This window comes from Simochromis diagramma, unplaced genomic scaffold (assembly GCF_900408965.1).
Source record: "Simochromis diagramma unplaced genomic scaffold, fSimDia1.1 OVJJ01000466.1, whole genome shotgun sequence".
In the NCBI taxonomy this organism is placed as follows: Eukaryota; Metazoa; Chordata; class Actinopteri; order Cichliformes; family Cichlidae; genus Simochromis; species Simochromis diagramma.
In genome coordinates this window covers 1294690-1317571 of record NW_024387287.1, presented here as the reverse complement: position 1 = coordinate 1317571, position 22882 = coordinate 1294690, and the positions used below count along the sequence as shown (strand labels likewise).

General features: G+C 40.9%; 1 protein-coding gene across 4 annotated transcripts in view; it reads left to right on the top strand.

The window, feature by feature from the left end:
• The first annotated feature begins 2401 nt into the window (after positions 1-2401).
• The window catches only part of rtel1 (regulator of telomere elongation helicase 1), a 41277-nt gene continuing 20796 nt past the window's right edge, over positions 2402-22882 (top strand). For 2 of the 4 annotated variants that reach the window (XM_040003769.1, XM_040003770.1), the window contains exons 1-8: positions 2403-3163; positions 6919-7114; positions 14824-14917; positions 15592-15673; positions 17861-17921; positions 20131-20206; positions 22457-22541; positions 22695-22760. In XM_040003769.1, coding sequence (XP_039859703.1) covers positions 3062-3163; positions 6919-7114; positions 14824-14917; positions 15592-15673; positions 17861-17921; positions 20131-20206; positions 22457-22541; positions 22695-22760 — 762 coding nt within the window. In that variant the 5' untranslated portion in view covers positions 2403-3061. Of the gene's footprint in view, positions 3164-6918; positions 7115-14823; positions 14918-15591; positions 15674-17860; positions 17922-20130; positions 20207-22456; positions 22542-22694; positions 22761-22882 lie in introns of all 4 variants that reach the window. The other 2 variants (XR_005691863.1, XM_040003768.1) reach the window with 2 other exon arrangements.

Sequence of the window (22882 nt, the reverse complement as noted above, 5' to 3'; positions counted from 1 at the left end):
ACTTTCATAATCTGCATCTTATACACTTTGTTCACTCCACAGACATGCAGAGTGAACTAACTAACAATGTCAAGCCTTTGTGTTTTCCCCAAACACTAAGGATTTGAAAGAAAAGCTCTTTCCATGATGACTTGTGACAAGTGAATCAACGCAATAGCAAACATTCAACATGGTTACAGAAGAGCGATTCTCTCGCTCCTTTAACATGGACCTAAACTCCCCCACTGTGGCGGCCCAACACTCCCACGTTTTGTTTAAACGTAAGTACTGAGTGTGTAATCCATGTTTTGGATAAATACATTTGACAGCACGGGTAAACCTGTACACAAAGTAGCTATGTAGCCGTCACTCACACATCACAGAGCCGTTGGTATTATGGTTTGTTTTTGATTAGTAAATTATCATAGTGAATTTCATCAGTCTGTTAGTTAAAAGCGGATTCTGAAATTAAGTTTAAAAAAATGCTGGCCAAGTTTTGGGGGGATTGTTGAGAGGAGAGGAGAGAAGATGAAGAGTTCAGCAGATCGGTGAGACACCGGAAGAGCAGAAAGATGAAGGTGTGAGAACACCTGCTTTAAGGAGAAAATTTAGTTTTGTCTGCTTTCAACAGAAAATGTCATTTGCAGCATTAAGTGACTTCATCCTCACTACAATCCGTTACTTACATATGCGCCGCCATAAAGAATATGTTTATACTATAAAAAGAGACGCCAATAAAACCCATTCATTAATTACAGGCGATCTATTTCTTAACAATTTTCATGACAGATGTGTGGGTTTTTTTTCTTATGCAGGTTCACTATGACCAAAACTCCAGACTCCCAGTAAAACATCACGCCAGTGTCACAAGATAAAGTTCAGGAAAGTTTCTGCATAGTTCAGAGGCTGCTCAGCAGAGGATGAAGATGTGCGTGAAATGGACTGTTACGACTGGTCAGAATTATCCCATGAAAATGTTAACTTTTTTTTTATAAAGAAGGAAAACACATGTAGTCTTTTCATTTAAATGTATATTTTTAAGTTAATTAAAATCAAAGCTAACGCTATGCCAGCTTCTCACTTTGCTTGACAGTGTGTAAAACCAACCTGATGACATGAACTTCCAGAAAACCTAAAAGTCAAACAAACACATTCAAAGTTTCAGGGCTGTGAGCACAAACGAAGCCCTCTGAGCCCAAAAACAGCTGTAAATCAGTGTGGTCGTTACAGTGAACACCGCAGACTTTTCTCTGTTTGTTTTACTATATAAATTGATTTATTGTGAGCAGCAGGAATATTAACAGATGGAGAAATTTGCTGAAGCACATCGATCACTATAGTCACAGATCTGTCTTTAACAGTCTCATTATTTTTTTCCCCTTGTTTGTATGAAAACATCTGCTAATTAGTGATGTGAAGTTCTGTATCGAGGCTTCGAAGCTTGTGTCGAGTAATGGAGGGGGCGTTTCCGCGAAGCGCGTATCGAGGCTTGCTTCATTTATGGGAGGAGCTGAAAATGATGACGTCCGAAGCCTCGCTGCCCGGCTGTACCACGTGACTGGTTCAGGAAGCGGTTCGAACTTTGCCGCGAGCTATGACAGCGATATAAACCCCTCAGACCCCATTCAAAATGTGGGTGTTTGATGGAGAGTTGCGGTTAGTGAGAGTTAGAGACAGTTTGGAGAGAGTTTGGAGGTTTAGGAGAGTCAGGAGAGAAAGTCAGGAGAGAAAGTCAGGAGAGAATGGAGCCAGCTACGAAGAGAAGGATATCCTCCCCTGTGTGGGAACATTTTGAGCTTATATCTCCCAACAAGGTATGTAAATTTCCACAGAAGATGTATTTTCATAATACTGATGGTGCAAAACAATTTATGTTAAGCTGTCTTTACTTTTGTACAAGGTGAAGTGTTTGCTATGTGCCAGGGAGCTGGGATATAACAACAACACCTCATCCATGCTTAGGCACTACACAGCTTTGCATGAGAATAAGGGGAACACCGATTATGGAGCAAGACCAGGTGAGCCATCAAATGCCATGATACTATAGCATGCTGTAATGTTACTAAATGATATAACAATATCATACAATGCAATAAGTGACGTGTGTGATATTTATATTTGTGCTTTGTTTTTATTGTCTTTCCATACTGCCAGCATAAATATACACAGTATACTGCATCACTACAATATAGATGTTTTACACACTCCTTTTGTTGTTGACATTTACAGGCTGTGTGCAAAATGCCACACTCTTCAAATTCATGCCAACTAATATTTTTACGTCCAGTAGGTGTCCCACTAGAGCAAATGAAGCTTCAAGAAGCTTCGCGTTGGGGTGAACCAATTGGATGAAAAGCTTCAGTGCTTCATGAGGCTTCATCTGCCCATCACTACTGCTAATCACAATTACTGACAGTCTGATAGAATAAGTAGCTTTGCTTGGAATTGTGCAGGGCACGTCTGCATCATTGTTTCACAGAAAGGTATTTTCAAGATGTAGTGATAGCCAAATTGGTCAGTAGATGTCACTGTGGAGATGGGTTTCAGATTATTTCAAAGCCTCGCTCATTTCATTTGCGGCACTTTTAGGCACAACACCGGCATCGACGCGCGTTTTGTAGTCCATCTTCTGCACGTTGTAGTTTTAGCGTGGCAGACATCAATACTTTGGAGACTGTAAAAAGTCGTTGCGATTCTCAGTGCACCGCTTTTCTCCTTATGAGTTATCCTACCCCTGATCTGCTCACTTTTTCCACTGAAGGCGAGAAAAGTGCACACACACCAATAGAAAATTAAAGGTTGCTGTTGGAGTGTTCAGGATTCCGTGACCCTTTGAACGCACCAGTCGTCAGCGTCACAGTGCGCATGGGCAAGTTAACTGAAAGCTGGCGCGAAACAACAAGAGTTGGGAACTCCTTTCTACTGAGTCTAAACGAGCCAGTGTTAAAAGTACATTATACCACAGTTCAGCCATTTTAACGGGTCAAACAGTAGAAGTGACTACAGCGCTAGAAGAAGTACCTCTCTAAACAAGAACAACTACTCTTGTCTATGCTGCTGCCGACTGACGCCAGATGACAGAATGCCTTCACTGACTCTTAGCGGAGTGGCTGTAAATTTCCCTTTTTCTCCCTACGAATGTCAGAAGGCATACATGAACAAAGTGATCGAATGTCTTCAGAAGGTAAGAATCGACTGTCATGTGTATGTCTGTTAATGGAAACGAGCTGCAAAGGGCAGTACCGAGTAGCCACAGCTATGCGGCCACCATGCTCATCGTTTGCCGCATGACAGAAGTGATCTCGCATCTGCTCGCGCAAAACGTCGCTTCCCAGAAAGCACAACGGCGTATTGCCGACATATATCTGCTGTGTCTGTCGGGATAGGCGCCGTTTCCTCTTTGAGAACAGGTCGTTTAGTGCTACTTTGCCTGCGTTTCAGGTGGCAGTCGTATCTTAGCATTGCTTTAGCGACTTCCTCCTGCTCTCTGTGCCATACTCATACAGGCTGATCTTCTCACTCAGGTCGTGGTGTAATGTGTGCATTAAAATACAGCAAGCATTCCTATATTCTTTAATGATAGAACAGAGCCAGACAGATACACACGTTAGCTGTTTACATTCCGTCTTCTTCTCTCTATTATCCTATACCTGAAGAAGTTACACACACACACACATAACATGGCGTGGTGCCCACTACTGGCGATAGCTTTTATAACACACAATATACCTCGGCTCATACATAACATTATGAATTAAGCAAAAAAGAAAAGCACGTGGATACTTAGTTCCTTTCTAAAATTCAGTGTAGGCTACTGCAAACATCTGCTTAGGAATGAAAAGTGATCCAGGCACATGTATGACCTCTTTTTGAAACCTCAAAACACACTGAAGATGACAGAAAGACAACATATCCTTAATAAAGGTGAAAGTAATGGTTTTGCATCTTGATTTATTTTCAACATATACATTCATGCACAGCAAGATTGTGACTGAAGAGGATTCTGATGCAGCAGATTTAAAAATGAAGTAATCGAGTGCAGCTGAATGCACAGATATCTTTCAGGACTGTACAAATACACAAAATGAATGCATTTTAAACAGCTTTATCCAAGAAAACACATTTCAGCAGGTCCAGAGTAAGCAAGACTTTACATCTTCTACTTGTAGAAGATTTTTCATCATCTTCAGGTGTGTGTGTTTTGATATGAATTTTACCCCTAAGATTGCAACCATTAGAGGAACTGATTGTAATCAGAATCCACAACATTCAGCTAAAGAGGTTTCCTCTAGGTGAATGTGTTAATGGAGTTACCCTGTGGTAAAAAACAAAATGCTGGAAAATAATTTATTTTAATGTACTTTGACTTTTATGTTTGAGGAACGCTGGCATGAAATGTGTTATCTGCCCAACATAGCAGCTAAGCACAGTTTTCTAACAGGGCGCCATCCGCAACAGGACATAATCATTAGGCGATCATGGCTCAAGAGTTGGGAGTTTGCCTTGTAATCGGAAGGTTGCCGGTTCGAGCCCTGGCTCGGACAGTCTCGGTCGTTGTGTCCTTGGGCAAGACACTTCACCCGTTGCCTACTGGTGGTGGTCAGAGGGCCCGGTGGCGCCAGTGTCCAGCAGCCTCGCCTCTGTCAGTGCGCCCCAGGGTGACTGCAGCTACAATGTAGCTTGCCAGCACCAGTGTGTGAATGGGTGGATGACTGAATGTGTAAAGCGCTTTGGGGTCCTTAGGGACTAGTAAAGCACTATACAAATACAGGCCATTTACCATTAGCTAATGTTAGTAAACTCTCTGTAGTTTTTCAGACAAACACGTTAATATGATATGAAAATTCACATTATTTTATGTAGATGACAGAATCTTCTGTGTCTTCTATTTTCAAACTGTTAGCTTCATTCAAAATCCACGCTCTATTTTCAAGACACACTAAATCCCCAGGATGGATTGCCCGGAGAGTTAAAAAGCGTTGGTGAAATGGGGGTAAATGATGTTGGCAGTATGTCGCTGTGCTATACTGGATGAAGTGTGATATATCGAATACGTTCCTATGTAATGCTGGTGTTGCAGTGATGTGCACCACTGGATTTTTGTAACCTCTTCCATTGTGTTGCTACAGTTACAGCTGGTTGAAGAAATGAGTGTACAATCATATTGGTTTTTAATTCAAGTTCAGTTTTATTTATACAGCACTAAATCACAACAACAGTCACCTCAAGGTGCTTTATATCGTAAGGTAGACCCTACAATAATACAACAGAGAAAATCCAATAATCATATGACCCCCTATCAGCAAGCACTTTGGCGACAGTGGGAAGGAAAAACTCCCTTTTAACAGGAAGAAACCTCCGGCAGAACCAGGCTCAGGGAGGGGCGGGGCCATCTGCTTCGACCGGTTGGGGTGAGAGAAGGAAGACAGGATAAAGACATGCTGTGGAAGAGAGACAGAGGTTAATAATGATTCATAATTAACAGCAGAGTGCCTAACACCACTCATCACAGTGAGTCAAAAGGGGTGAGAGATGCTGAAACACAGTGCATCATGGGAAGCTTCCAGCAGCCTAAGTCTATTGAAGCATAACTAAGGGTGGATTCAGGATCACGTGACCTAAAGTCAAAAGTCAAATTTATTTATATAGCACATTTAAAGCAACAACCGTTGACCAAGGTGCTGTACAATTAAGATAATTAAAAGAAATAAAAGCATAGGGAGATATGATAAGAGTTAAGAAAGAGAATCATGAAATTAGAAGATTTGAGTGAGAAAGAAGATAAATAAAAGTAATACAAACTCATTCTGATTTAAAAGCCAAGGAATAAAAGTGTGTTTTCAGACGGGTTTTAAAAGTGTCCAATGTTGGGGCAGTTCGTTCCACAGTTTAGGAGCAGTCACAGCAAAGGCCCGATCTCCTCTTTGCTTTAATCTGGACCTCGGGACAGCCAGGAGCAATTGATCCGCAGACCTCAGTGATCTTGCAGGAATACCAGTTTAAAAGATCAGAAAGGTATGAGGGTGACCTAACCCTGACAAAAAAGGAACCTGACTTTTTAACAGCGGCACCAAAGGCAGCACACACAATAATGTGTTTCACAGTGTGTTGTTTCACGTAAACAAGACACTGATTTTCAGCATGCCTCCATAGTAAAAGAGATCGGTGATAAACTGACTTGCTTATGATCCAGATCTGTTTTAATACTTGATGGGGAAAAAGACATGACAAAGGAGGCTTCATGTCATGGGTCTGTCCTTACAATTTCTGTATAGTTTCTATGTAAGAATAAATAAATAAATAAAATAAATAGCACTCTGGTGACCTGTCTGGGGTGTACTCTGGCTCTTGACTGCTGACAAACAGCTGAAATAACCCCCATGTTAAGTTGAGAACTGATATTAAAATCAATCTTCAATGTTTTTGAATGATAACATATTACCCAAGCAGGGCATTTTGCTCTGACAGTGAAAGCTTACTTGTGCTTCTTAGTCTAAATTTACCAGGCTCTTCTATTATTGAACTACCTCTAAGTTTGGGTTCTGGAGCCAGACGCCTTCCCTGCTTTTAACATTGGGCTTCAAACAATCCTCTTTGAACTGGATCAGGTGACCCTGAACCATCCTTAGATTAGGCTGCGGTGGGATGTCCCATCTTTGCACTGAACATTCTGGTTGTCTATTTGCTCTGATAGTTTGCTTTGTGCCATGGCGAGGTGTATGTCTTACCGTTCAGCTGATCTGTGCAGATAACTGCCCTGATAACTGAACCTGGTTCTGCTAGAGATTTCTTCCTGTTAAAAGGGAGATCTTCCTCCACACTGCCAAGTGTTTGCTCATAGAAGCATAGTCTAATACCTGGAAGTCTCTAATACTGCAATATTGTCACCATCACAATGTGCGGTTTTTCTGTTTAGCTTTGTCTGTCTGGTTATTTCAGAAAGTCAATGGTGTTCTGGAGAGCCCCACAGGCACAGGTAAGACTTTGTGCCTACTGTGCGCCACCCTGGCCTGGAGGGAGAACTTCAAGGACACCATCTCTGCTCGGAAGATAGCAGAGAGGCTGGGCAAGGAGATGTTTCCAAACACACCTCTGTCTTCCTGGGGGACAGCTGCCACTGACGGTGACAAACCAAGTATGTTTGTATCATCTGCACATCACGAGTCATTTCTAATTTTACCGGTCAGAAAAGAATAACAGATGCATATGCACACATACAGACATGCTGTGTGCTACATTACTGTGCAAAACAAAATGAGCTGGCACTGATTTCTTTATATTTTGGTAAATGGACCAACACCACTTGTTGAAATACAGTCCTAAGCCAGAAAGCCTCGACTGTGCTTTACAGATGACTGTAGACACTTACGTTGTACTTCTCTCCTGACATCCTCCAAACATATTGACAATAATTTGAACCAGAACTTTGATATTTTGATTCATCAGACCTGTCACCATTGATTGTCATTGATTGTGTAATTTGGAATACTTTGTCCTTTTCTCTATATCATGTGTACACAGAATGTAGTGTAATTCAGTTCAGTTTTATTCATATAGCACCAAATTACAACAACAGTGTAGTGCTTTTCTACTCTATTTGAGTGTTCAAACCACTTTATATTTTGTTAGGAAAATAGGATTTAACAATTTACTGAAACATGTATATGTGTCCAAACATACACAGAAATATTGTACATAAGGCAAAATCAGCATTTGTACAAGTCTAACAAGGTGGAAGTCAATATTTGGTATGATGACCATTATTCTTCAACATCGTCTAAACTCCCTCTTTGTGATTTCTTCAGGAATAGTTCCTTTTGACTTTCAGTGCATGTTCCAAAGCTGTTCTTTGGTTGTCGGCTACTTTGTGTTCCATTCCCTGTCAATATGATCCCACACTTTTGAGTTATGGTGAGATCTTGGGAGGTCAACCATTACTGATGGTCTTCCATTGTGACTTTCTTCTATTCAAGTATGCTTTTAAAGCATTGGCAGTATGTTTGGGATCATTGGGAATGGCTTAAATTTTCATAACCAGATGTCTTTAAGATGGGATTGCATGGTGGAGCAAAGTCTGTATTAGAGCCGGGCGATATGACCAAAAATATTTATCACGATATACATTTGAAAATTTGCGATAACGATATAACTGACGATATAACTGACGATATAACTGACACTAGACAAAATACTTTACAACTCCACAACTTTATTAGTGAAAAAAAAACATCTATGTATTTTCACTTAAACAAGCAGCTGTTTTTATGTGCATTAAAGTTATATAAAAATTAGGGGTGCAACGATACACAAAATTCACGGTTCGGTTCGGTTTGATACTTTGGTGTCACGGTTCGATATTTTTTCGATACAAAAAAAATGTTCATGCATTTTTAATTTGTCATTTATTAAAATTATAAATATATATTTTAACTCAAAAGTACAGTTTTTAAATTTAACCCTAACCCTTGTGCGTGTTTTTTATTTTGACAGCGAATGCGCACCTGCGGACCACTTATGTGCAGCCCTGGTTATTTAGCTCGTCATATTGCAGCCACAGAAATTCTTTTGTCCATGAAACCATAAAGCTGCACTTTCTTTTTGCCTTATAGTCTGATTTGTCATAACTTCTCCGTTTTGTGGTAAGCTTTTCTTTGGCTGTCACTTCTTCACCCTGACCTGTCTTATTTGGCTCAGCAGAACTGAAATGCTTTTACACGCTCACTCACATAAGCTCAGCGATTCTATACGCGATCAACCTCTCATATGTTTAAGCTTGCTGCGGGAGATTTCACTTGTCATGTTTGCATAGTAAGCTAACGATTAATAAGACTATGTCAGAGGAATTGGTGCACAAATTATCATCACTCACAGATCAGTGCTGTCGCTCTCTATACACAGTTCGCACGATTGCAAAGTGAAAGCAAAAAAACAAGCGCAAATTCAAACGCGACTTCAATATGTCACATATTGACAGTGGCTCACCGATGCCAATGACATAATTACCCAGCTACATTTCTGAAAGAATGCAAAAGCATTGACATATATTTTTCCTACAATAGCCCGACGGGCAGGGAAGAGATAGATTTTGGTAGCCCGACTGAAAAAATCGCTAGCTCCGGGACGTCGGGCTAGCGATATTGCAAGCCCTGTATCTGATTGAGGAATCACTCATCTTTGGAAAAGAGAGTTTATTACAGAGAAATGTCTCTTTCCAAAATAAAAGCTATACTATCCGCTTCTTCTGGGCTATATTCTCAGCAGCATAAGGAGAATCATGTGCTAACAGCTGTCTAAATGACTCGGCTAAAGTTAGTAGCATGCTTGCTTTTTTTGTCTGCTTCCACTTGTCTTTGCACTAGGATGATGTCGGCGTAAATGTGCAGTCATATTTGTTGTGTTCCCACTAGTGCTTTCAGGTTAATCTCGTTGAAATGACCTTAACGCCACAACACGGCAAATCTCCGTTAACGAGCTACCGCCGATCGCTCCGTGCATGGGGCTAGACGGCAAACACGTTAACGAGCTAACTGCGCTAACACACTAGTTCACACCAATGTAATTGAGCATTGCATGGCACATCCAACATACTGTTTTACTTTAGTCCATGACTCGCTTACCTTCAGGGTCATACGTCACATGAAAACCAAAATAATTCCAAACGCCAGATCTGAATGTTGCAAGTAGAGCTTAACTTCTGTCTCGCTAGCTTGCCCTGCGCTCTTCCTTCTGACTATGCTGTCTGTGTTGAGCGCTCAGTGGATCTGCGCTCGACAGTGCAGCCTAGGCGGAGTAGTCGAACACAGATTCACTGAGCGCTCAACACAGACAGCATCGTCAGAAGGAAAATTGATAAAATAAATTACAAATGTTGTATTGTTCGATACATATGCATACCGAACCGAAAGCACTGTATCGAACGGTTCAATATCGATACGAATATCGTTGCACCCCTAATAAAAATTTAACAGTGCAAATGCAAATTCCTTGCTGACAGTTTAACCAAAAGGCATTTCCAGTGGAAATTGGCCAACATATCCTCAGCATAACCATGTATAATATCCACAAAACTTAAAAAGAGGTTATACACACACAATACGGTAATATTATGTTGAAGCACAGTACGTATCACTCTGCCAGGCTCCTGACTACAATAGCCGTAATGCTCCGACAATCCATCAAGCGGTGCGGGTTCGTAGCTTAGCAAAGTCGTACTAAAACATTTGACAGATTTTCGAGCGCCGTGTACATAAAATCGTTTTGAGGTCAGTAAACACAACCAGAATTCATACATAAGGCCCATTGGATTATAAGGGGCACTGTTGATTTTCAGAAAAATGAAAGGATTGATTTCAAGTGTGCCGTATTTTCCAAAGAACACGGTAATAACGACAGCCCGCTAGCATGCTCTACCAAAAATAGTGCTTTGTTGTGTATCTGACGGACGAAAGCCAAACCAGTTCCACACTGAAGTTGCAGCATTTTTACAAACCAATTCTGGTTCATCTGTTTCATTCAACGATTTGCTTTTTCCGACATGTGCGTATGAAAACAAAGGCACTGCGCATGCGCGTTTTACCCATATTCTATCGCGATATTTCATTTTGCTATCGTTGCCCAAAATTATACCGGTGTTACCGTGAACGGTATGATATGGCCCAGCCCTAGTCTGTATTCATAAGTTCACCAGTTCTGACAAAAGTCCAACACCACTTGTTGAAATACAGTCCTAAGCCATAAAGCCTCGACTGTGCTTTACAGATGACTGTAGACACTTACGTTGTACTTCTCTCCTGACATCCTCCAAACATATTGACAATAATTTGAACCAGAACTTTGATATTTTGATTCATCAGACCTGTCACCATTGATTGTCATTGATTGTGTAATTTGGAATACTTTGTCCTTTTCTCTATATCATGTGTACACAGAATGTAGTGTAATTCAGTTCAGTTTTATTCATATAGCACCAAATTACAACAACAGTTCCTCAAAGTGCTTTTTATTGTAAAGACCCTACAATAATACAAGGAAACGGAGAAAACCCCAACAATCACATGACCCTCTATGAGCAAACACTTTGGTAGGGATGGAAATGGATAAGAATTTAGCAATTCCAGTTCCATAATCGATATCACTTATTGTTTCGATTCCTTATCGATTCTCAATGGCTCTACTTTGAGGAATATATCAAAGACCTTGCCTTCATGCAAATCAGTTACATCCTGCATGGTCAAATGTTTGTGCATGTTGGAGGTATTTGCTCTCTTTGCTGTGATCAGTGTTGGTGTCATTACTCCAAAAGAGTAAAGTTAAAAAAAGTTACTACACAACACTTTCCTTAAAAGTAATGCAGTACCTTACTTAATTACACCCAGGACAAAGACATTTGTTATATTACTCTGTTACAGTCGTAGAGAAGCTTTGTGACCAGGCTGCTGACAGTAATAGCAATCGAGGTTGTACCTTTGACTGCAATGTATAGGTTTCTTACCACACCTAGGGTCCAAGCTTTCAGCACTAGTTGCCCATGGAGGTTTTACCTCCACAAACCTTGGTCTCCCCACAGTCATCTATGGGGAGCTAGGTAACATTCAGCCAGATTTGCAGCTTCCTCTTCTGTCTTTGGATTGTTCTCCTTCACCCATGTGCAGACATCTGGATGAAGCATGTGAAGAAACTGCTCTAAGATGACGGTTTCCCCAATCTCTTCTTTACTCCGACTGTCACGTCGCGTCCATCGCTTATAGAGCCCCTTTATCCAGTTGAAGGTTTCTCTAACACACAGTTCCTCTGGTGCTCTGGAACTGGTATTTGTAGGTCTCCTCTGCCACATTAAAATTAGATAACACTGCAGCTTTAATAGCATCATAAGAGTCAGACTGTTGTTAATCCATGTCAGCATAAGCCTCAAGGTCTTTGCCATCCCTGTGTTTTAGCTATGCGTTCAAATCGTACAAAGAAACTTTCAGGATGCTCACCTTCCTTAAAGTCTGGTATTCTTGTTGAGGCTGTGCACGGAGTGGTTGAGATGGAGGAGGGAGCTCATCTTGGTGCTCAGTGGCTCCATGAGGTGGCTGCACAGCTGATAGCTGAGGCAGCTGTTGTAGAAATGTCACTCTGGACAGAAGGTCGATAGAGAAGTTCAGAATAGACATCATGTTGCAGCTTTGGTATATTATTGCTCAGCTGTTTAATCTGTTCAAGCAGTATTGTTTTTGTTCTTTTGGTCATTGAATGAATTCTCTAATTTCATCAAAGATATCAGGTTCAGAAAGTTCTTTACCACTGGCTCAAAATCATCCTCGTCAGCCATCGCTCCTTCTGTTGGTGGATCTAGCTTATATGTTTTTCCACCTTCTCTTTCTTCAATGTCAGGAAGGGAACTTTTCCTTGTCCCACGGGTTTTTCCACATCTTACTTCTCTCATTTAGTGTGTTTTCCTCTTTAATTCACTTCTGACACCACAGTTACGCAGAGAGGTCTGGTGAGGATAACAGCAGACAGCACTCTGACTTAACAGAGAACAAGGGTAGTTTATTGGCCCATCTTTGGCACACACAGCAACTTCCTAAATAACAGCCTATCCATCTCTCTCTCCCACATCCTGCATCCTGATATATATTTGTTTAATGTGCCCATTAAAGTACATATCTTGTTCAAAAATGACTCCAAGATTCCTCAGTGTTACCGGAGAAGAAGATAATGGCATCTGGTTAGACACCATATTTTCAGAGCTGAGTACACTGAACTCTATTTGATCTGAATTTAGAAGCAGAAAGTTAGAGGTCAAGAGGTTAACTAATTGGTGTGTGTTATCTATGGCGTTATTTTTGTGCCACTATTCTGAGCGCACGTAAAAAAAAAATTGCAGGTGCAAGTGTTGCATTTATCCACACACACACACACACACACAATAGCAGCCCCTTTAGCTCAGTTTTTGCATTTGCGCTCGCTCGCAATGTGTTGCTTGCGCTCTCAACATTTCTGTCTGTGCGCGTTCAACTCTTTCTGTACACCGTTATATTTGTGCCACAAAACCAGCCAATCACAGACTTGGATGCAAAAAAATCTGATTGGCTATTTTGGTCTCCAATCAGCTCGAAGTGATGAAATGCAGTATCCCAGAATCCATTTCGTCCAAAACTCAAACGAGGCAGTGACGGAGGAACACAGAGTGGCGGAGTTTGAAATATTACTCTTTCTGGGTCACAAAATAAACTTTTAAGATATTTTCATGCGAGAATGATGCTGTGTAAACTTCAAATATCTGCTTGATTTATCAAGACATCACATATTTGCACAAGTGCTCTAACATTTTCTGAGATGCTGTTACGATATTGCATTTCGTCATTTCAAGCTGATTGGAGACCACAACAGCCAATCAGATTTTTTTGCATCCAAGTCTGTGATTGGCTGGTTTTGTGGCACAAATATAACGGTGTACAGAAAGAGTTGAACGCGCACGGGCAGAAATGTTGAGAGCGCGAGCAACACGTTGAGAGCGCGAGCAACACGTTGAGAGCGCGAGCAACACGTTGAGAGCGAGCGCAAATGCAAAAACTGAGCGAGAGAGGCTGCTATTGTGTGTGTGTGTGTGTGTGTGTGTGGATAATAGCAAACACTGAAATACAGTTTTTGCACGCAGCAATGAATTTTGTTCACTCAAATTTAGATTTTCTTCGCTCAAAATAAATTTCTCCTCAAAATGCAACACTTGCACCTGCAAATATTTTTTACATGCACTCAGAATAGTGGCACAAAAATAACGCCATAGTTATCTGGCTTCATGGAGAGATAGAGTTGGGTATAGCAGTGAAAATGTATGCTATGTCTTCTAATGATACTGCCTAAGGGAAGCATGTATAATGTGAACAGAATTGGTCCTAGCACTGAACCCTGTGGAACACTATACTTAACCTCAGCGTGTGAAGAAGACTCTCCATTTACATGCACAAATTGGAGTCTATTAAATAGATATGATATAAACCACTGCAGCACAGTACCTGTAATACCTACAGCGTGCTCTAATCACTCTAATAGGATAATATGTTCGACAGTATCGAACGCTGCACTGAGGTCTAGCAGGACAAGCACAGAGATGAGTCCACTGTCAGAGGCCATAAGAAGATCATTTGTAACCTTCACTAATGTGATTGTTGTACTGTGATGAGTTTAGAAATTTGACTGAAAGTCTTTAAATAAACTATTCCTCTGCAGATGATCAGGTAGCTGTTTTACCACTAATATTGTTTGTTTTGGTTTGGTTTTTTATTTGTTTTTTTGTTTGTTTGTTTTAGATAAAAGGAAAGTTAGAGATTGGCTCATAATTAGCTAAGACCTCTGGGTTAAGTGATGGCGTTTTAATTAATGGTTTAATCATTGCCACTTCTGATGAATAGTTGATAGAACAGCTGAAGGGCCAGATGCAGCTCTGCTGTGTCCTGTACTAGGTCTTTGATGGATTTCTTTCCCATTTCTCAAGGACATGACATTTAAATATTCTTAATATTTAAATGCAATGGAGGTGCTGAACATGGTCCACTCGGACTGAAAGTCCCCAGTCTCCTCGAAATGCTGTCTAAGTTCAGATGCGGCAGGCTGTTCCAGCGACACCCCTGCAGGTCTCGTTGCCCAGTAGGATGAAGAAATTCAGAAACGAAAATACTGATAAATCAGATCAGTGCGTGAAATGTTCATACACACGATTTGTGCATACACACTGTTAGTAAATGATGCCCAATATCCCAGAAGTTTGACTTGATGCTATACGATGTTAATAGGTGTTCTATTAGGTTTTTTCAGCAGTGTATAAAGCCCTAATTGTCTTTTCTTCTTGTTCTCAAGCTTACTACACTGATGTCCCCAAGATCATATATGCATCGAGGACACATTCTCAGCTTGCACAAGTTATTAGTGAATTAAAGAACACTTCATACAGGTAAGCATTTCTAAAAACTACTGGATGTAAGTTTTTGATTATGCATGATTGTCTGAATTAGAGCTGTTCACAATATAAAACAGTTTTATTTTATACAATTTGGGGAGGAATTCAAAACAGCTGCAGATTTCAAGGTCATCAGTTCTTGAAACAATTGTACATAAGTAAGTTATTTGTCACTGCTGGCAAGACCCTGTTAAAACTGTTACCCTCCGATGAGAGGAAACTTGGTTAGGATGGACAACCCAGGAACCACAAAAGCTGGAGCCTACCATAACCTGGAAACTTCTACAGCGTCAGCTTCACTGTTCAGTGAAGTGACTTTTACATTACCATGCACTGAGGCTGTCAACCAATATGCTCTTAAATCAACATTTTCAAGCTCATCTGCAATTTTCAGCTACCTACATAGATGGGTCGAAACCCAAATCCATTTAAATTGTACATTGCACAAAGTTACAAAATTATCCCGAAGCTTGTTGAAAGCTACTAAAAGTGTATGATCAAGGTGCAACTTGCTAAGTGGCATTTGACCAAATATTAGTGGGGCTTTAAAGGGTTATTACATATGCTACAATCATTTTGAGGCCTTACTGAGTCCAGCACCTCTTGTCTGTTCTGGTTTTGTTGGCTATTTATGGTAATCCAGTTCTCCAATGTCTCTGTTGATTCAGGCCAAAGGTGTGTGTGCTGGGCTCAAGAGAGCAGTTGTGTATTAACCAGGAAGTCATGCGTCAGGAGAGCAACCACGTCAAAGTAAGTTATAAATGCAGTTTTAAAGATATAAATATAATGGGATGTTTTAATTGTTATGTCCAATGAATTGTATTAAACACAAAACACTGAATGTCTGCAACCTCACTACTGATTTACCAAAAAATATCTACTTTTGACAGACTCACAAAGACCAAACATCAGTTGTACCAACTCTACGCTATTGGACTTGCGCTCAGAACAGTAGCTTCACTCTTGTTCTGCTCAGCGGCCTAAAACTATAGCATTACATAAACCAGTTCTCCATCTGCTGCAGGGTCTGGTTGGTGTGGGCCTTCAGTGTGCAGTAGATCTCAAGAACAGAGGTGCTACTATCACCAGCTCTAGTTCAAGACGGTGGAGTTGCATTATATCTGAGGCAGCTCAATGAAATCAACGACCACCTCAACAGCAACTTTAGATAATCTGTAGATAAGCTTTGTTGTCACTGTTGCAGGAAAACTGAAAAATAGTTTCTTTGTTCAAACTCATTGTTGGATCAGTTTAGCATCATGAATCCAGAATAGAAGATGATGACGATGATGATGAACTTATATTTTTTTACATATAAAACAATATATACACATACACACAGATACATGCATAAGCAAAATAAAAATGACATAAAAATAACCACTCATCATCAAGTCCCATTATCAACATTCTATTCACCATATTCATCATTACCCCCACTCCCCCTCATATGGCTGAATACACTTGCCCCACACAAAAAAGAGGGGAAAATGTAAGTATAAAGATGGGTATAATAATAGATATGATTCCAATGTCTATTAGCATAGTTGTGTATATAATATCAGTCATCAGTGCCATTCATTTCATAATGGCACAGATTTTGTAATCTATTGTTCCATCAGCTTTGAGGGATCACCTGATGAAGGCAACAGAACCACATCATCTGCAAAAAGCAAATGAGGTATCTCAGGGTCTTGTTCACAAGTGAAGGAGGAAGGGAGATCAACAGACGGATTGGTGCTGCAGCTGCAGTGATGTGGACGCTACACCGGTCCGTTGTGGTGAAGAGAGAGCTGAGTGTAAAAGTGAAGCTCTCAATTTACTGGTTGATCTACGTCATGAGCTGTGGGTAGTGACTGAAATAACGAGATCGTGGAAATGAGCTTCCACCGAAGGGTGGCTGGTTTCTCCCTTAGAGATAGGGTGAGGAGTTCGGCCATCCAGGAGGGGCTCAGAGTAGAGTCGCTGCTCCTCCACATCAAAAGGAGCCCGTTGAGGTGGTTCGGGCATCTGACAAGGATGGCTCCTGGTCGCCTCCTGGGTGAGGTGTTCCAGGCAAGTCCCACCGGGACGGGGCCCCGGGGCAGACCCAGGACACACTGGAGAGATTATATCTCTCGGCTCGCCTGGGAACGCCTTGGTGTTACCCCGGATAAGCTGGAGGAGGTGGCTGGGGAGAGGGTTATATCATCTGCAGACAGAGAGAGAGTTGAAACCTTGTTTTTCCACTTAACAGTCACATGAAGATTTACCTTCCAAGGCCTCCCCCCGGAGGCCCCCCTCACTCCCAAAGGTCAGAGAGGGGTCTCTTCCTCTCCAGTGTCTAATGGTGCCTGGGTGTGCCAGTCCACATCTAACTTACAATAACTGTGTGTGTAAAGAATAAAACACATATATGATGCTATCCTTTCTATCTCTAACTGATATCTCTATACGTATTCTATTGTAAAACACATAATCAATACACTAAGCTAAAAGAAATTTCCATCAGAGTACCAACGTGAAAAAAATATACAATAGCAGATCATTAAGAGCGACAATACAAACAGTCACACTGCCTCATTGTAACCGTTCCTGACAGTTTCAGTTCCTTCTGCAGATTATTCCAGGAAACTTAATTTGAACTTATGGACAGAAGTCATTAGTAGGTTCCTATTTTCACAGTTTTTTGTTTAAATACTTCTAATGCTTTAATTTGTATTAGCTAATATTTTTTTTTATTTCATTTTTATTCTGACAGTCCTGTTGAGTAATGAAAAAGATTTGATTATTTTCAAATTCGTAAGTTTCCTGGGTCAATCTATCTATCTTAACACATTAATTTCCTGCACTACGTTGCCAGTGATCTAGCTGGTAAAAAAAAAAAAGATAAGTAATGGGTTAGGGCTAGATGGTTAGTGGTTTGTCTTAATGTGGAATCATTTTTTTGTTTTTCAGGTTCATATGTGCAGAGCTAAAGTTTCCACCAGGTCATGTGTCTACTACAACAACGTTGAAGGTAATGGTCTAACAGAGTGACTGTATCCGTGTAGCAGAACGCAGTCTGGAAAAGCATGTCCTGTTACCTTTTTATGTTTTACTGACTACATGTATAATTTAAATATTATATTATTTGACACTAATAACTCTCGAAGTATGGCACAATTTGTGAGGAAGCACTACTGTGAGAAAGTTTGGAGTCCAGGAATGTCCAAAATGTGCATATCAATAAAATATCTACTGCCTGCTTTCAGTTGATTTAAAAAGGGGGAAAAACTGTTATGTTGAGAATCTAGTCCATGCATTTGATGACAGACTATTATAATTATTTATTATCGCGCTGTGTCAGCTGTTTTTCTTGCTGTGGAAAATGAGGTGGGCTTTCAGTGACTCCCATATACCTGAAAATGATATCCCAAGGATCTGGTTTCATTCAAGAAGTCTGACCTTACCTCACCACTGAGCGCATACACTTCATGTCCCTGCTGGTCCGCAGCCTTAGTAAATTAATTTTGCCCTTGTATTGGGGCGACCGTGGCTCAGGGGTTTGGGAAGCGTATCTGTAACCGGAAGGTCGCCGGTTCGATCCCTGGGCTCTCTGTCCTGGTCGTTGTGTCCTTGGGCAAGACGCTTTACCCTACCGCCTACTGGTGTTGGCCAGAGGGGCTGATGGCGCGATATGGCAGCCTCGCTTCTGTCAGTCTGCCCCAGGGCAGCTGTGGCTACAACCGTAGCTTGCCTCCACCAGTGTGTGAATGCGCAAATGAATGAAGAGTGGCATTGTAAAGCGCTTTGGGTGCCTTGAAAAGCGCTATATAAATCCAATCCATTATTATTATTATTATTATTATTATTATTATTATTATTATTATTTAATTTCCAGCTGCACCACAGGATACTTATGAAAATCCCCATTCACACACCTGATCTCCACCCACTCTGCCTCCAACAATGCCCCCGTCCAAACCAGGTTTTGATGGGTCGAGCTCTGCCACGCAGCGTAGTTTGGAATCTACCCCTCTGGTACCCTACAGGAACGCTGTATGGCCCTCCAGAAATCGGGGACGCAGAACACATGGCCTCTCAATTAACAGACACTCGGAGGTTGTGCAACTGCAGCACTCCTGCCCCGACATCTGAGTGACTCATGGTAAATCGGGTGCAGTCGCCACCGGAATCATGGGGAGAGAGAGGGAGAAGAAAGAAAAGGGTCAGTAGGTCACCACAGCTGTCCCTCAGTGACTGGAGGTGATAGGACGGAGCCAGGAAGCTTCCTCATTGGGGCCACAGGGGGTGTAACTGAAATACAGACGATTCACGTCTTGTTCCTCCTCTCTTCCCAGGTCTTGGCGCAATATTAAAATACACAATGAATGTTTGGAGGTTTTAATGTGAGCTGTGTTTGCTAGCTTCACCTGGTAATGCCACCAACTGATTGAGTGTCGGAGCTCAAAAGTAAACATAGAGCATCTACAAATACATCAAGATGATGTCTCCATGTGTGCGTCAGGCACCTGAAAACACATGGTGGTGAGGAGCCACCATGTGTTTTCTGTTTTCTCCTCTCTCCTCTCTCTTTTCGTCTTTCCCGTGATTCCCCCAACCTGTCATGGCAGATTTCCCTTTCTGAGCTTGATTCTGCTGTAGGTTTCTTCACTTGATTTTGTTTTATTATTGTGATTTTTCTCCTAAATATTGTAGGGCTTTACCTCGTAGAATGATGCACCTTGATGTGACTGTTTTTGTTGGTTCTATATAAATAAACATGAAGTGAACCAGCTCCTGTTTTGAGTTCAGGCCACAGACTGGTGTGTGTCCCCTCCTGAACTCTACATGTTTTTAATTTAGGCTTCAAACTTTAATTTTGGATAAAGCTTGTAGTAGGTATGGAGTTAGTTATGCTGCTAGTTATAATGACACTCATACATTCTGAATGTCTTAGCATTGTAATAGTATGTATAATTAATTACACTTTATATTTTGATTACACTCTAGCCTTCTGTACATAGTATTTGATTTATTATAGTCCTTCTAGGAAAAAATCTGTTTGAGTCTGAAGGTTTAGGACCTGCCTGACCTGAGGCATCGTCTGGAGGGCAAAGGGTCAAACAGGTGGTGGGTGGGATGCAAGGGGTCACCTGTGATGGCCCTGGTTTTAATCACATGTTTTAGTGATTTAGTATCCTATAAATACCAGATCTCAAACTTGATTTTTTTTCTTCTTCTAGATAAGAGCACTGACAGAGATTTGGTTAATTCTATCCTCGATGTGGAAGATTTGGTCCAATTTGGCACCAAACAGAGGTTTGTAGTTCATGTGTTCATTTTTTTGTAGTTGTCTGTTTCAGTCTCTGTACTGCACTTTCTTTCTTTGGTAAGAAATAATCATTGGTAACATTGGCGGCTGGGTGTCTCTGTGTGACACCAAACTAATGTCTTAATATTTGATTTTTCTGCGTCTGATTCAGTCTGTGGAATCATTTAAAAAGTAGTTTAAAACTTTTCTGTTTAAACAAGCCTGCTGTTGATCAACATTCTTTTTAAAAATACATTTTTATTTACATGTAACCTTTTGTATTGTCTATATTGGTATGTTTATTTTAACTTTTGTGTACAGCGCTTTGTGACTGCACTCTCTCCAGTGTGAAACCTCCATTGTGATCCATCTGTCAGTAATCTACAGATGGTCACAATTTAGAAAGCTGAAGTCTTGATCAGAACAGTGAAGTGATCCAATAAATATGTGACCAAATATGGGCATTTCATTAGAGTGGGTGGGTCTGCTTATCCACTTAAAGTGGGGATATTAAACATGCAGCAAGAACTAGACTTCCAAAGGGTCCACTGTAGCATCACCTCTGCAAATTAGGAAAATTGCAGATTTATTAATATTTCAAATTCTTGTCTAAAAAAAACAAACAACACACACAAAAAAAATTCAATACTCTTGTTTAGTTACAAAATACTTGTGAGTGGTTGGGGGAAAACTGAAGTGTACAGCTAGCTTCATACGCATTTAGACAGTTATTAAATTTTTGTATATTTGACTCTGCATGCCATACAGTAGATTCTCACAGTCAACAATAAAAATGTGATTTAAGTGTACACTTGCAAAGTGAGTGGGGTTTAACAGACATTAAGTCTTAATTGTTTCAGAATTGCAGCCATCTTTAATGCATCGTCCTCTATTTTTAGCAGTTTAAAATAGTCGGATGACTGACTGATAGACAGTTTCATGGCCAGGTGAGGACTGTTCTCTCATTCCATCACATATTAATCAGATAACCGATCTAGAGTTGATTCCAAGTGCTGAATTTGCATTTTGTAGCAGTTCAGTAGAACTTTCAATATGAGGTCCAAAGTCATATCGAAGTGAAGGAGAACATTATTATGCTGAAAAATCCAAATTACTCTAAAATAAATAGGAGTGGTCAAATCAACAATCTACAAGTGCCTGAGTGTGAAATAATAATAAATATGATTTATGAAATAATAAATTGGCCACTAGAGGATATGTGGGCCACTGATATCAGGACATGAAAACTCCTCACGATGTATAGAGATCTCCATCAGACGCCCAGCACCACAGGCAACAGAAAGAGGCAAAGTTACAATGCAGGATGAAACACTGAGCATCCATGAATTCATCAGCAAGATGGGCCACCCGAGGTGAGCTGCTCCAAGTATGCCAAAGACATGATCAGGAACCATCATGGACAATCCCTGCAGTGGACGTACCATCAACATATCAACATGGTAGCTAGAAAAGGCCAGGTTAAAGGACAGCAGAGTCCTTAACGGACAGGACCCAAGTTGCAGACTGTGCAAAGGTTCCCCGGAGACTATCCAGCGCATAGTAGCGGGATGTAAGATGCAAACTAGGGCAGGCTACACTGAGAAGGACGATCAAGTGAGTGGGATACAGGAACATCTGTGCTGCATGTGTACTAGAAGTCCCCAGGTCCTGATGGGAGACAACACCAAAGGTGGTTGAGAAAAATTGGGCGTGTGTCCCGTGGGTCTTTCAAGTAACAGAAAACCGCAGCTGTGATAGAGGGGACAGCAACATCAGGAAGGAGCACAAGAAAATAGAAAAGTGCTAAAATAGAAAATGGAGAAGGGCTAAAGTAACAACTGGAGCAGATTTGAAATGAATGAAAGGGCCTTATCACAAATGAGCCATTATCATTTGAAGGATGCTTTTTGACTTTCTTTCAGTAGTTGTCCTGAAACTTCACTACCAAGAAACAGTACCAGAAGCATGATGTTTTCTTTCATTTTAATGTCTTTTTAACCCTTCAAATTCTCTGAGTCAAAATGCAACAGTCATCTGAGCAATAAATCTTAAAAGCCTTAACAACCACCTCCCCTAACAGTGCAGCAACTCGTCCAAGAACCACTGAAACTCAGTAACTGCTGGGCAACGTGGTCACAGGCTAGTGGATGGAAACTATACCTTTTGTACTATGTTATCTCTTTAAACAGCTATCAGAATGAGTCAGTTTTTCCGTAAAGTTCACGTATTTGATTTCGCATTTGCAAATTTTTCCACAGAGTCTGTCCTTACTACCTCTCCCGTTCACTGAAACAACAAGCAGATGTCATTTTTATGCCATACAACTACTTGCTAGATCCAAAGGTAAGCTCCGTCATACACATTACATCTGAGGCTGACATATGTGACCATAAATGAGCATCAACAGAGACTTTAGTGTTGTGATTGGCACTGTAATTTCTAATCTCTATGAATGCTAATATTCAACTGCCTCTCCCTCCCTCTCTCATTCCACAGAGCCGCAAGGCACACAATATCGACCTGAATGGAGCGGTGGTTATCTTTGACGAAGCTCACAATGTGGTAAGGTTATATCTGGTTTCCCCTGTTAAATGTATTCACTAAAAATTGGCATTGTTGTATATAAAAGCTTCAAAGACCACAAGTGACCCACTACTAAACGGGGATGGTCTACACTAGAGGGT